Source organism: Haliotis rubra, unplaced genomic scaffold (genome assembly GCF_003918875.1).
Source record: "Haliotis rubra isolate DU_JTF1 unplaced genomic scaffold, ASM391887v1 Scf1107, whole genome shotgun sequence".
NCBI classification, from domain to species: Eukaryota; Metazoa; Mollusca; class Gastropoda; order Lepetellida; family Haliotidae; genus Haliotis; species Haliotis rubra.
Genome location: NW_025765012.1, coordinates 282,184 through 296,342, shown reverse-complemented (window position 1 = coordinate 296,342; position 14,159 = coordinate 282,184). Strand labels below are relative to the sequence as shown.

The 14,159-nt window shown below is 42.5% G+C and overlaps 1 protein-coding gene across 1 annotated transcript; it reads left to right on the top strand.

Annotated features, from left to right (window-relative positions):
- Positions 1 to 55: 55 nt before the first annotated feature.
- On the top strand, positions 56 to 10,185 carry LOC124287439 (polypeptide N-acetylgalactosaminyltransferase 3-like). Its single transcript, XM_046723994.1, has 4 exons — positions 56 to 144; positions 6,646 to 6,792; positions 8,187 to 8,657; positions 9,258 to 10,185. The coding sequence occupies exons 1-4, from the start codon at positions 56 to 58 to the stop codon at positions 10,183 to 10,185; spliced, it is 1,635 nt and encodes a 544-aa protein (XP_046579950.1).
- Positions 10,186 to 14,159: the final 3,974 nt, after the last annotated feature.

Below are 14,159 nucleotides of genomic sequence, written 5' to 3'. Positions count from 1 at the left end.
AGAATTGAAATGTAAATGTGGAAAATTGATTAAAATAAAAATCTTTATCTACCTAATGTGGTTGTTCCTTGAAGTGCTGCGATATGACTTATATGCAGGCTTCCTCCTCCTCTCCTTCCTCGGGCCGCCATGGAGGAACGACAGGTAGGAAGGTATGACTGTAACCAGTACAGATTCATGTTACAGACTCAGATTCCTGTCATGTGCAGTTCATGGTGGCTGTTGTAGTGTGGGACAGTCCTCATGAAAGTGGCATGAATAGGCTGATTGTCTCTGTTGCCAAACCTTGTCATCAATTCAAGCAGGATAAGTCGTGGCGACTCCGGCAATAAATTGTCAACAATAGGATGCTGGAGAGTTGTTCTGTGACAGTGTTACACTTGGCTAATTTGAACATAGTGTGTAGGTGATCACTTTGTACAAGAGTGTCAACCTGGTGAAACAGCAGGCAATGGTAATAAGTTGTGCAGTATTATGCTGCCTCAAGAGTGTTACAATGTTCGGCATTGTCCTGCTGCCAGAACACACAACCAGGAAAGATGTCCCTCCTGTTTCGCACTCACATCAAATTTCCAGGAACAAACAAGATTTATGTTTTCTCGCATTTGTGATGCCACCAATTCATTCCCTTTCACTTACACCTCTAACGGAGGTTGAGTAACTCAAACGATCAAAAAGCGTTCTTCAGGGCTTCGTTGATCTTTTAGTCAATGAGCCCTACTGGTAGAGCTGGCCCAGTTGAAAGTTCGACAATCTGTGAACAGAACATTGTCTTGTCTTCTGAACGTCTTACGCTTTTGGGCCAAGACAGAAGGTAACTTTGGTGCCAGGTTGGTGGCAGGTATGGTTGACGGGACTACAGGTGTTGCTCAGCTTCATAGATCAAATCTCGAAAGAGATGATATTGTGTGTCAGTGAACGCTATTTTTCACTATTCCTGTTTGCAGCAAGTCCAATGCGCGTCCACGGGGGCTTTATGTTATGGTTATATATGGTAAACCAAGGAAGTTTTCAAGAGCAGCTGATAACTGGACGAGATCGTGACGCGTCTTGAATATATATGGAGATGCATTATTAATGTAAACTTCCTAAATTCATTCAGCATATAATGAGCATTGTTAAATTCGCCCTATGTTTATATTATTATATTGTGACAATAGAGTGAATACAAACATTTTAAAACCAAACTTGAATACACCTGAGCTGAAAATCTCTTTGGGGATTTGTCCTACATTAAAGAAAGACATATACGTATGTAATTTTGAAGTAGCCAAACATCCAACGGCATGCACTTCCACCTTACATATACTGGACAAAGTAAGTTAGGGATATTGGTGTTTTTATCCCCGCAACGCGTTTTGCGGGTATTAAATGGACTCCATTCGCGTCCGTCAGTCCGTCCGGGTCCGTCCGCGCATTTGTCTTTTTCCGGAGCAGAACTCTAAAACCGTTCACTATTCCTTCACCAAACTTGGGTACATACATGGATCTGGTGGTGTACTGGTGCCTTTTGGTAGTTTTGGAATTTGAATTAAATATTTTTGGCGTTTCCATGACAACAAGTTTGACTTAGGACTGAAATTGGTGGTAGTGCTCATTCTGGAGCAGAACTTCTCAAAACCTTCAATACTCCACTTTTCTATATACACACCCTAAATATTTGACATAATCATAACTCGTAGACATAATCATGAAGAGTATTTTGCCATTGCGGGGATATTGATGACTTTGTCTTCTTGTTATGATTGATATTGTATCGGTGAGTCGGATGAGGAAGACGGCGTAGACGCGTGATCCATCTCGTCCCAAACATATTATCGGGGAGAGATCCGGTGAATTTGCAGGCCAAGGCAGTAAGTCAACGTTGTGGTGTTGCAAGAAATCCATAGCAACCCTGCCGCATGTATGAGGGCGGGCGGCTGTCCTGTTGGAATGTTAACCCAGGGCCATGACGTTGAAGAAAAGGAATTGCCACAGGTCGAAGAATCTGATCCCGGTAGCCCGTTACACCAGTTAAGTTGCCCTGAACAATCACCAAAGGAGTTCTTTGGCGCTGTTATTCCACCCCGTCATCACGGACCCACCACCAAAGCGGTTCCTCTCCCAAGACACTGGCCTGAGCATAACGTTCTCCCACGCGTCTATAGGCATCGTTGACGTCCATCACTATGTGGGAAATGTTAAACCTGGACTCATCTGTAAAACAACATTTCTCCACCAAAACAAGGGTCTGGCGGACATGATTTCGGCGAGCTTGTCGATGACGTTGTGTCAGGATGAGGCCGTATGGCGGGACGTCGTGGTCTGATCCCGTGATGATGTAAAATCGTTGTCGGCGGAACTGTGTTGGGGTGCGTGGATACGGCGAAGTCCTGGATGGTTCGGGCAGTCATCACTGCAGTCTGAAACCTGTGGCGAAAGATGGGTCACCCCTTATCCATATGTCCTGTCTTGGCGTTGTTACGTGGACGTCCGGAACGGCAATACGATCGTAGACGTCGCATTTGTGTTCTGGTAGCGTCTCACCAGTGCAGAAATGGTGTTCCGGTGTCAGTGGAAATGTGCAGCCGCTTGTCGTTGAGATTCCCCATCGGACCATCCCAATGGCCTAATGACGTTGTTACCAGACGAGCCTTGGCATGCTATGCGTTTCAATAGCCGTTTAATTTTTGAACGATCGCAAAGGGCAGGGGTTGAGCTTTCCAAAGTGACAGTATTGTGTGGCATTCATTTGCTCTGTTTCTCTTCCCGGAATGCATCGTGCAACAACGTATTGCACGTCTCAAGGACGAACCCACTGCCGTCACAGAACGTGGCAGCACGTGCATGCATGTTGGATACATGTCACTAATCTCTGAGTTTAAATCCTTATGTGTCTACAGGGGCGGTGGGGTAGCCTAAAGTACTGTCGGAAATCTTAGAAAAATGCTTTTTAACCTTAATACTTTGATAAAGGTGATAAATGTACTATGTTGTCAATAGATCAACTCGCCTATAGTGTACCTAATTTTTGTTTCAATCGATTTAACATTCCCATGCATTTAAAGGGCAGTTTACAGGAGAGAATATGGTACCAAAACAACAACTTAGAATTTTTTCAGAGTTCAACAACAGAAATCTGAAATAGTCTTTACATTTATGCTAATAATACAGGTGGTGTAAAAATATGAATCAACGTTTTTCTTTAACAAATAAATGTTGAATGTTTGTGTTACTTTACTTAATTATCGTTTCTTTATTGAAGAAATATTAATATAAATGTTAAGTCTTGATAAATAAGTTTCCCGTCATGCATGCACATCTTTATCACAGCGTCCACTATGGCCAACTATTTGCATTCAATTGTTGCAAAGGTTTATAAGTTTTTTGTGCTTGAAAAAGACAGAGGTAAACCTTTCATTAGTTTAGAAATGGTTTATTACAGAACTTGTAGAGCTGTTGGTATGTCTTACCAACAAGTTTACAATATTGTAAACAAATCAGACAAGACAGGGACAGTCTCAAAAGCAAAACTGGGACGTTTGACAAGGGAGTACTTAGACGGACGGTCTACAAACCTTATGAGAAGAAGAATATATATATTCTAAAGAAGCTACACTAGTGACTTCGTTAAATATTTGGCCAATGTTCACAACTAGATTAAACTGACCGAATTACATCCATATTTTTGCAATGAAATATACTGTTGACATGCAAACATTTATTCAAACGTTGCACATTTCTACAATCCATCGATAAGATAAACACAAGTGATAGGATTCTTTCCAATGTACAGTAATTCGTATGTTTATTTCAAAACAAACACACATACACAAATGATCCCTTACATAACCAATACGTATACTATACGTACACATATTCAACATTTTGAAGAAAACATCTATTGAGATGGCCCCTCGCCAGGGCGTGTGCTCAGGTGTCAATTTCACCTGTCGATGCCGTGCATGCTGATGACGTAACACAGGCAGTTAATGTTTGTATCAAAAAACGTCCCACTACCCGTTATTTTCTAAGTTTTTGGTATTTTCATCAGTAAAAACACATTTTAGGGCATGTCTCAAAATTTATTCCCTCGGTCTACATTAGGTAGATGTTTCTTAAAGTGATATTTGTTATTTATGTAACTGAAATACCTCTAAATTTTAAATATAAGTCAAAGAGCATTTTTTTAGCATTTCCGACAGTACTTTAGTGGTTAAAGCGTTGGCTTGTCACGCCGAAGACCAGGGTTCGAATCCCCACATGGGTAAAATGTGTGAAGCCCATTTCTGGTGTCCCCCGCAGTGATGTTGCTGGAATATTGCTAAAAGCGGCGTAAAACCAAACTCAGTCAGTTATGTGTCTACACAGGTTTGATAAATTTAGATTTTAAATTTTTGTATGCACAGTTTCTTTATGTGCCTAGTATACATATATCAGTCATATATCCCTAACTAATTTTGTCCAGCATATAATAAGTTGACACTTGGGATAGATACCGATTTACCAGAGCTGTAGAAAGGGCCAGTTATATCTGCTTCGCACTACATGCCATCAGTGGGAATCGAGCTATCCACAGACCCCCTTTTGAAACTGGGGCGCATGCTCTCCCGTGCTGTGCCAAAGGACGAATTCCAATATGATGGGGACGGCGAACTCACTGTTCACTGATCATGCCATCGATCCACGCAAATAGGATACGAAAACCTGCACCAATCAAGTCAGCGAGCATGACCACCCGATTCTGTTAGTCGCTGTTAAGACGTAGAAAGCCAATTAGATTAGAAAATGTGCATACCGACAAACAGGCTAGTGTATGTGGAAATAAACGTACTGTCATTACAAAGTTGCAAATAGGAAACTATCATGGACGATGTTCATCATGTTGTCTGCACTTTGCTGAATAAAACACCCGGAGTTCTGATAATTCTGACGGCAAGAGCATGTGGAGTTATACATCAAAACGTTAAGTTATTTAGAACCTATTTGATAAACCTAATTCAGGAAGTAAATATCATATTCGATAATCGAAGTTTTAATGTATTACACCTGTACATAAGTTAAGCACCCTCGGTAATGTTGATAAACTTGTATGTCTCGGCTTACATCGGTGGTGTGCACGCACATTGCGTTGGTAAAGCTGCATGCTTTTCCGTAAGGTCTTGTCTTAACTACAAGAAACCCCCTCAAAAAGATGTTCTAATAATGGCTGCACAAACACAAATCATCTGTTTTGGGTCAAAATGACCAGGCAATATGGCGTGTATGTGATGAAACAAAAACGTTTATTTGTAACCTGGGAACGTTGTCCAATCAACATCTAGTGTACCCTCCAACATGCTTGGTTACCTGCCTGTTCTCTACTTTGCATACCCCTTGTCAGTCGTATTCGTTGCACCATTCTTGGTGCAAAGCTGCTTCCAACTCTGGCAGATTTTGAACAGGTGGTACACGTGCTTTTATCTTTCGCCGGATAATGTCCATGGCAGTGTCAAAGCGGATCTACAGGACTGCAGGCTTCAGGAGCAATGCCAAAGTGGATCTATAGTCTATTTGCTGTGAAAACGTACCGGTGAATGCCACTTTAAACCAAGACGTAAATGAAATACTTTGAAATTAAAATCCTCATAATTGTTTACCTTGCCAATTTAACAATTAAATCTCAGCATTTTATTCAACTTAAGATAAAAGTTGTTTAACAAACGATCATAGATTCAAATCGCTATTATTGGTTTGTATTACAAGGGGGTATGCACATTAAATGAAACACCGAGAACAAGTTGGGTTAACGTTCATCACGTACCGCACGTGTATTTGTTTCACTGTTCCAACTACTGCGCCTACCCCCTTGAAATACAGATCAATAATAACGATTTGAATCTGCGATCGTTTTTAAAACAACTTTTTATCTTAAGTTGAATAAAATGCTGAGATTTCGGTATTCAATTAACAGGATATCGAGGATTCGCAATCTTAATTTCGCTTTATTTCATTCACATTTTGTTTAAAAGTGAAAGTGAAACTTGACTGTAGGTTTCAGGGGCAATGTCCGTTCAAATTTATGGGTAACTACTTCTATTGTGTTACATTTAGCGACGTTTCTAAATTTGAAACGACTGGCACCAAGGTACCAACAACAGGTTTACGATAACACATAACACAGCTAATTGAGAAAGGCAAGAAGAATGACAAATATCAGGACTTCTAAATGCTTATCATGGCAGTGTCTGTACATCTGACTTGATTGCTTGTGTGCTGAATGCAATAAACCAGAAATTGTTCCCCACGAAGATGTATGCATGCTTAATGGTCCCCTTTCACTAACTTGGTCAACACAGATTTCCCGATAACTTCATCAAGTCCCCTTATTGTAACTAACTGAGGGAGGGGTAACATCACCATCCGTGACGACAGACTAACAACATGTGTTCAGTTCATATCGATACAATCGCACATCTACAGTATTGACCAGTGGACATTCAAATCAGCACTGAAAACAGATGAAGCTGCTTGTGTGTTATCTTTTCACACCACAAGTAACCAGCCCCCCAAACCCCACGAATTGATTGTTCAGGATAGATGTTGTCTTGAGGCAAAGCATAACATTACTCCCTCCTCAGCTTAGTATGCATCTATGAGATGCCCACACTTTTCTTCACCATGAAGAAGAAGTGATAGAAACACGGCTCTGACATGGCAGCTGTTTGTAGCTGGTATCTTCATGGTGGCTGCTCTGTATGTGATTGTTGACAAAGATGGGTGCAAGACGCCAGGACGTGCAGAAGTCTCTGGCAGTCACACTGTAAATAACAGGTGAGTTCAATTCTTGGATTCTTGGATTCTTGTTGATGGATGGATATTTCCATAATCTTCTTAATATTGGACGTTACCCTGGTCTGCGAATAAGAATGAAGTCCAGGTGTATTATGGCATGTTTTCTTATGACAGTTAGCCCTGGCACGCCTTTTCTTCACCATTAAACGAGCACGTGAAGAATTCGCAGATCGTTTAACCATAAGCAGCAGGGTGATTCTTCTCTTGGTACAAGAGGTAGCAATACAGTTCTGAGCCTGACTGGTGAACTGCGATGATCTATAATGTTTCAACATAATGCCCTCCGTGATCCTCACACATCTGCCAACAGTTCTAGATGGTCTTCGCCCAGACGAATTATACGGCTTCTTCTCTTGGTGTAAATAGTCATAATGATTTACGTAATGCTTACAAGTCAGTTCTCACTTCACGTTTGGGAAGCGGGAGAATGTTGGTGACGGCGCCAAATCTACTCCGCACTGATTTCGCAGCCATAGTGGAAGAGACTTGTGCAACACACTTGGGAATTGTCCAGGAAGTTTTAGGCTTCATATTCTCACGCAGTTGCCAAAGCATTATAGTTCACACTGATGATCCGACATTACGAAAGAATCCAAAACAAAACAAAGCAGGCTGAACAACAACATCAACAACAAACAACAGCAGGAGCAGCAACAAAAACGCCCCGTCTAGTTTTCTGAAGCAATTTGGTTTCATTTCTTACCTCCTTGTTTGGGACAAAAATTAGATGTATACAGAAAACACAAGAGTTCCTTCAGTTGTATAAAACATATCCATTATAATATGACGTCGTTCCGAATCTTCTTTCTTTTGCAACATTTAGTTACTTTGTTTCCTCAAAATCTGAAGTTATCCTAAAGCGTTCTCCTACCTGATTTTAATGAGACTGGCAGTCTCCATGGGTACTGTAGGCGATGAGATTCCAGCGATCTGTGTCTACCTGGCTGGAAGATTATAGCCTGCTAATACTGTTGTAATTCACATACTATCTGTCTTCCCTAGCGTACCAGGGGATTGCCTTCGTCTTGCTGAGTTGTGAAGTGTGTTAATTAACTGATTAGTAGGATTTAGTCAGTGCCCAGTTCTGATCCCTAGTATATTATCAGAGTATATTGTTTCTATGCCTCTGATGTTGTGTTGACCTTGAATGTACTTTCGTTCACGAATCCAGGAAGATACGAAGTGCCACGTACAAGAAGTATGACATTTCCTCCGACAAAGCAGTACGCCTGGAACGTATGTTGGATCAGATGATGAAATCTCACAGTCGACCTGATGATGATCATTACGGTTATAACCTAACTCGGAGTGACGAGATACCAGTCTCGCGAGATATCAAAGACGCAAGACCCAAAGTGTGCCTCTCTCGACAGGACGTTTAACTATTCGTCCTTTCCAACTGTATCCGTCATCTCCCCCTTTTACAACGAGGCTCTCACCCCTCTCGTGCGTCACGTGCATGCCCTGCTGACCCGGACCCCTCCGCACGTGCTGCTAGAGGTAATCCTGGTGGACGACATGAGTACATTCAGCTACCTGGGCCGGGATTTGCAGAACTACTTCGGTGTCCTTGATCCTAGAATTAAGCTGCTGCGTAACAAGCAGCGTGAAGGTCTGATACGGAGCCGGTTATTTGGGGCTGACGTTGCCCAGGGGGAGGTGCTGGTGTTCCTGGACGCCCACATGGAGGTGAACCACGGCTGGGTGGAGCCGCTACTGCAGCGTCTTGGTGAGGAGGAGCAGCTGGTTCTACAGTCGGAAATACCGCCAATACTGGTGGACACATTCGACGTTGACACTGGGCAGACGGTTGACCATAGAGGTGGATTTGGCTGGGATATGAGGTAAGAAGCAATGTACACATGCCGATTGTGTCGGAATGACTCGAGCTGTAACATAATGCATGTGAAATGTAAAGACCAATACATGACCTGTTCAGCAGTTGTGATTTATACTGATAACGCTAAGTTACATAATAATGGTATATATGAACTATATATGACACTTCTTTACCTTGCGGTAAAATGGCGTTTGGAAGGAATCCGAGGCGAACTGTTGAGAAAGAATACAATAGTCGTCTAGTAGCCGTGTGATACAATACAGTTGTATCTAGTAGCCGTGTGATACAATACAGTTGTATCTAGTAGCCGTGTGATACAATACAGTTGTATCTAGTAGCCGTGTGATACAATACAGTTGTATCTAGTAGCCGTGTGATACAATACAGTTGTATCTAGTAGCCGTGTGATACAATACAGTTGTATCTAGTAGCCGTGTGATACAATACAGTTAGGCATGCTGTATTACTTTGATATTAATTACATTTGATACGTTCTTCAGTCTTACACGTATCATGAAACAAACCCCTATTAATGCGTCATATTTAACATGCAGTTGCAGGCTGTTTCTTGTTGTACATTATTGTTTGGTTTCTTCCCTCGCAGTTACTTATGGTTCCCTCTGCCGCAATACCTGAGTCAATTCAGGAGAAGCGACTGCGACCCAATCCCATTTCCAGTCCTCCAAGGCGGTTCTATTGCCCTGAGAAAGTCCTACTTCGAGGACCTGGGACGCTTTGATTCCGGCCTCGCTATCTGGGGAGGAGAACACTTTGAGATGTCCTTCAACGTGTGGATGACTGGGGGACGAGTGGAGCTTATACCGTGCTCCAAAGTGGGGCATATATTCAAAGACACAAAGTTCAGTTTCGGTTCTTCAGAAAAGAATTACGTGGTAGCCAAAAACAACCTACGTGTCGCTGAAGTTTGGATGGACGAATACAAGCAGTTTACGAGGGCGGCCATGCGAGCCTGGCAGGATCCCGTACCTGAGTTCTCCGATGTTGAATGGAAGTCCATTGAGGAGAGACGGAGGTTGAGGTGGCAAAGGAAGAGCAAGAGTTTCTCCTGGTTCCTGAAGACCGTCCTCCCAGAACAACCTATTCCATCAGTAGACGATGTCAAGTATGGCGAGGTGGCCAGCTCCTTGACCAAACACTGTCTGTATGTCGCCGATACCGGACTCCTGAGCCTCACGACAACGTGTATGTCGTTTGTTGTCGTTGTTAAAGAGAACACTTTTTCTCTTGATAGGTGGGGTAGGTTTAAACACCGGGATAAATGTGTCGGCTTCCACGAAAACAGCTTTCTACTTACCCTCACTGACTGCCCTTGTGTGGAAGGATACCAAACCATGCCCCACTGGACAACGGACAGCGAAGGGGCGCTTATTTATAATGGTCAGCTGGGGTCTCTGTGCGCCACGCTGGTCCAAGCAAGGCCAGGGGTGGAGTCCGACTTGGTCCGACTGCAAGCATGTGTACCGAACATGGCCGAACAAAAATGGTCATTTATGTATCATTTCAAGTACTGATACTTGTATATCTAATGCCAGTGTATAATGTGTCTGTACAAGCCCATATTGTGATGTATGTAGGTGTTGGTTAAGTCCACGTTGTTCCTAGAACAGCGACCGAAGCAAACATGTAAGTGTGCCGTTTTCTCACTTCCAAATGGGTTTGTAAAGATTGACGCTAAAATTTGGCGCTATCATGTTTTAAAACCTATATCAAACTTGCTTAGATTTTAATAACGACGTATTAATTATGGAACACTCACCTGCAGTGCAACACTCAGTGCGTAAGATCTTGCTGATTTTAGCTGTAATTTATCTCTAACGAGATCGCAGATATATTGGATGCCCGTCTCCCCAAAACGATAGCGTGCTAGAACTTCCTCACTGCTCATGGATTCGAGGTGCTGAGTTCGTTGTCTGAAAACACACGTTTTTCCTTTTGCGACCTAAGCATTCAAACAATATGTTGGGAGCCTTGTCTGTTTTAATGACACTCTAATGTTACGCCAAAATTATATCAAGTTAATGAGTGAGTGAGTGAGCTATATGGTGGCAATCGAGTTAATGACCCGCTAATGACTGCACGATGTCATAGAAACGTTAGTAGAAATGAATTTAAATATACATTACTTAATGAAAGTTTGATAAAACGATAACGCTTGATTAAAGTTTGATACAACTGGATCCTGATGTTTATCATTATCACAACCAATTATTAGTTATATAGTATCATCTTCCCGGACGAGGTCGACATGGTGACTACTCTATAGAAAGTGTTGAATCCTTGTCCGATAATTTACACGCGTCTTGAAGTCTAAACACGTTTGAATCCGCATTTTTGTTTACGCTTGTATGGATGGGAAACGTTCTAGACTAAGCACCCTCATACAATATTAAGATACTCAAGTACATTCTGTTGCTAAATACGAATGTGTGATTAATCTCTTATATACTGTAACACAATGAATCACATTTCTTTTCTGACTTCAGCTTGATTTCATTTGTAATATGAGTAAATTCCCAAGTTAAAATGATCATTACAACAGATCTGCTTGAAAAAGGACGTGCCTTTTATTGACGCTCGATGTTGCGTGGTAACTGGGTAATGTCGCTATTAGCTATATTCCACTATTCTCATGAATGTTTACGTTCAAGACTGGGATGTACGTGTGATATTCACAGAAACATTGTGTCTAGTACGCACCAGGGCTTCATAGGCACACCATTCTTTCTGGCCACAGGATTATACGTTTCACTTTTCTCTTTTTCTTTGTGAAACCCGTTATTTTACACATGACCAACATAACTACATTTGTGATGTAACACGTTTTGGGGACAGTGTGGAGCGTCACAACTGTCAATACGAAATATGTCTGATAGTTATGACGGCCATATGTGACAAATTCATATTGGATGTGTGAACATACGGGAAAAGTTGGGTTGCGTTGAGTTGAGTTGGGCTTTACGTCACATCGGCATTATTCCAGCCATATAGTGACGAGATCAAGTCTGCATTCATCAACATTATAAATACCCAGTCGGAAGTCCTAGTTGTTGTTTTTTAAGGAGTCCTAGTTGGTTGTTTTAAGTGAGTCCTAGTTAATACAGAAAAGGGGTCGACAATTGTTGAGGAGTTTACGGGCTTCAATCCAATTGACTTGTGATATCGGAAGTGGGCATAGGCAAGAGACAACAAGATCTCACGTTTGAACGAAACGTTCGTTAAAAGCTTAGCTTCCATGACCTTTTGACGCCTAAGTTGTTCAGTTATTTCCTCAATGTTCACATTAAGTCAAGATTTTAAATGACTCCCTTGCTGTGGCTTTCGGGACACTGTCATTCACATGAATGTCACAAATGGACGTTGAGGCCAAAAACCTTCTTCAGCTGATCTGTTGGTTTGCAGTGAATCAGCAGGTCGCCTTTAAAAAAAAGTAATTTCACAAACTCAACAACCCCTATATACTTTTGAATGTCACGAGCCAAAAAGAGTGGACTCAATTGTTTAGGGTAAGTCTGAGATCAACTGGCGTAAATACAACTACAGTCTTGACTGGGATATCAACGAGACAGTCATTCTTAGACACGTCATGGTGTTTGCGGTTGTTGTTTTTATACCATTGTGATATATCTTTTAGCAAATTCTGCATCGGCAGATGTTTCCTCAAATGTATTCAGAATATCATTATCCCCATGCCCGTTAATATCACTATTCAGATCCTTGCCGATGCATCTCGCGTGGTCTGCCTGACCTTATGTCTGGTGTAGACATATCCATCAAGAAGAGAGTTTGAGGGCCCTCTGTGACATCAGATATTCCACTCCCAGCACTCCAGCCATATGGATAGCGAACACATATGTTGTTCACCATTTTATATATTTCTTGAGGGTGTTCAAGACAAACTCAGATTAGTCTATTGATACATTAATTAATTAATCCCTGTTTTGAAAAGAGGTTTAAAATACTCTAAACATCAACAGTGCAGTAATACAAAGTATTTATTTTGTTTACAAACACATACCAATTTCATATTACAAGATCAATTGATAGTAAAACCTAGTTGAGAAGAGAAGTCAGATTATCATTAAACGGCAACAAAGTTCTGGTATAAACACAATCAAACCTCTCAGTGACAAACCTGTTTTCTATTCGATAGTAACTGATAGTAAAACAATTTTGTTAAGAGAAGACATATTATCATTTAATCACAAAGTTCTGTTTACACACAATCAAACTTCTCAGAAAACGAACCTGTTTCAGGCTCACCCTACTCTACTCACTAGACAGTGGACTGTTCCATTATACCCGTAGGTGTTACCCTAATTAACCTTCTAGTTCAGTGTCTGTCTATTGGGAGATGATCGGAGAAGGTAGTCTGTTGTCTGGTTAAAAAGCACAGACTTGAGTGAACACACTGTCATAGATGAAGGCGTGTATGCTGTATGTGTGGGTGAAGACAGAGTGGGTGAAGACAGGGTGGGTGAAGACAGATTGGGTGAAGACAGGATGGGCGAAAACAGGATGGTGAAGACAGAGTGGGTGAAGACAGAGTGGGTGAAGACAGGGTGGGTGAAAACAGGATGGTGAAGACAGAGTGGGTGAAGACAGAGTGGGTGAGGACAGGGTGGGTGAAGGATGGGTGAAGACTGAGTGGCTGAAGACAGGGTTGGCTAAGGGTGGGTGAAGACAGAGTGGGTGAAGCCAGGGTGGGTGAAGACAGAGTGGGTGAAGACAGGGTGGTGAAGACAGAGTGGGTGAAGGGTGGGTGAAGACAGAGTGGGTGAAGACAGGGTGGGTGAAGGGTGGTTGAAGACAGAGTTGGTGAAGACAGGGTCGGTGAAGGGTGGCTGAAAAAAGATTGGGTGAAGACAGGATGGGTGAAAACAGAATGGTGAAGACAGGTTGGGTGAAAACAGGATGGTGAAGACAGAGTGGGTGAAGACAGAGTGGGTGAAGACAGGGTTGGTGAAGGATGGGTGAAGACTGAGTGGCTGAAGACAGGGTTGGTGAATAGGGTGAAGACAGAGTGGGTGAAGACAGGGTTGGTGAAGACAGGGTTGGTGAAAACAGGGTGAAGACAGAGTGGGTGAAGACAGAGTGGGTGAAGACAGAGCGGGTGAAGACAGAGTGGGTGAAAACAGGGTGGTGAAGACAGTGGGTGAAGGGTGGGTGAAGACAGAGTGGGTGATGACAGGGTGGGTGAAGACAGGGTGGGTGAAGGGTGATTGAAGACAGAGTTGGTGAAGACAGGGTGGGTGAAGACAGGGTGGGTGAAGGGTGGGTGAAGACAGAGTGGGTGAAGACAGGATGGGTGAAAACAGGATGTGAAGACAGAGTGGGTGAAAACAGGATGGTGAAGACAGAGTGGGTGAAGACAGAGTGGGTGAAGACAGGGTGGGTGAAGACAGGGTGGTGAAGACAGGTTGGGTGAAAACAGGATGGTGAAAACAGGGTGGTGAAGACAGGGTGGTGAAGACAGGTTGGGTGAAGG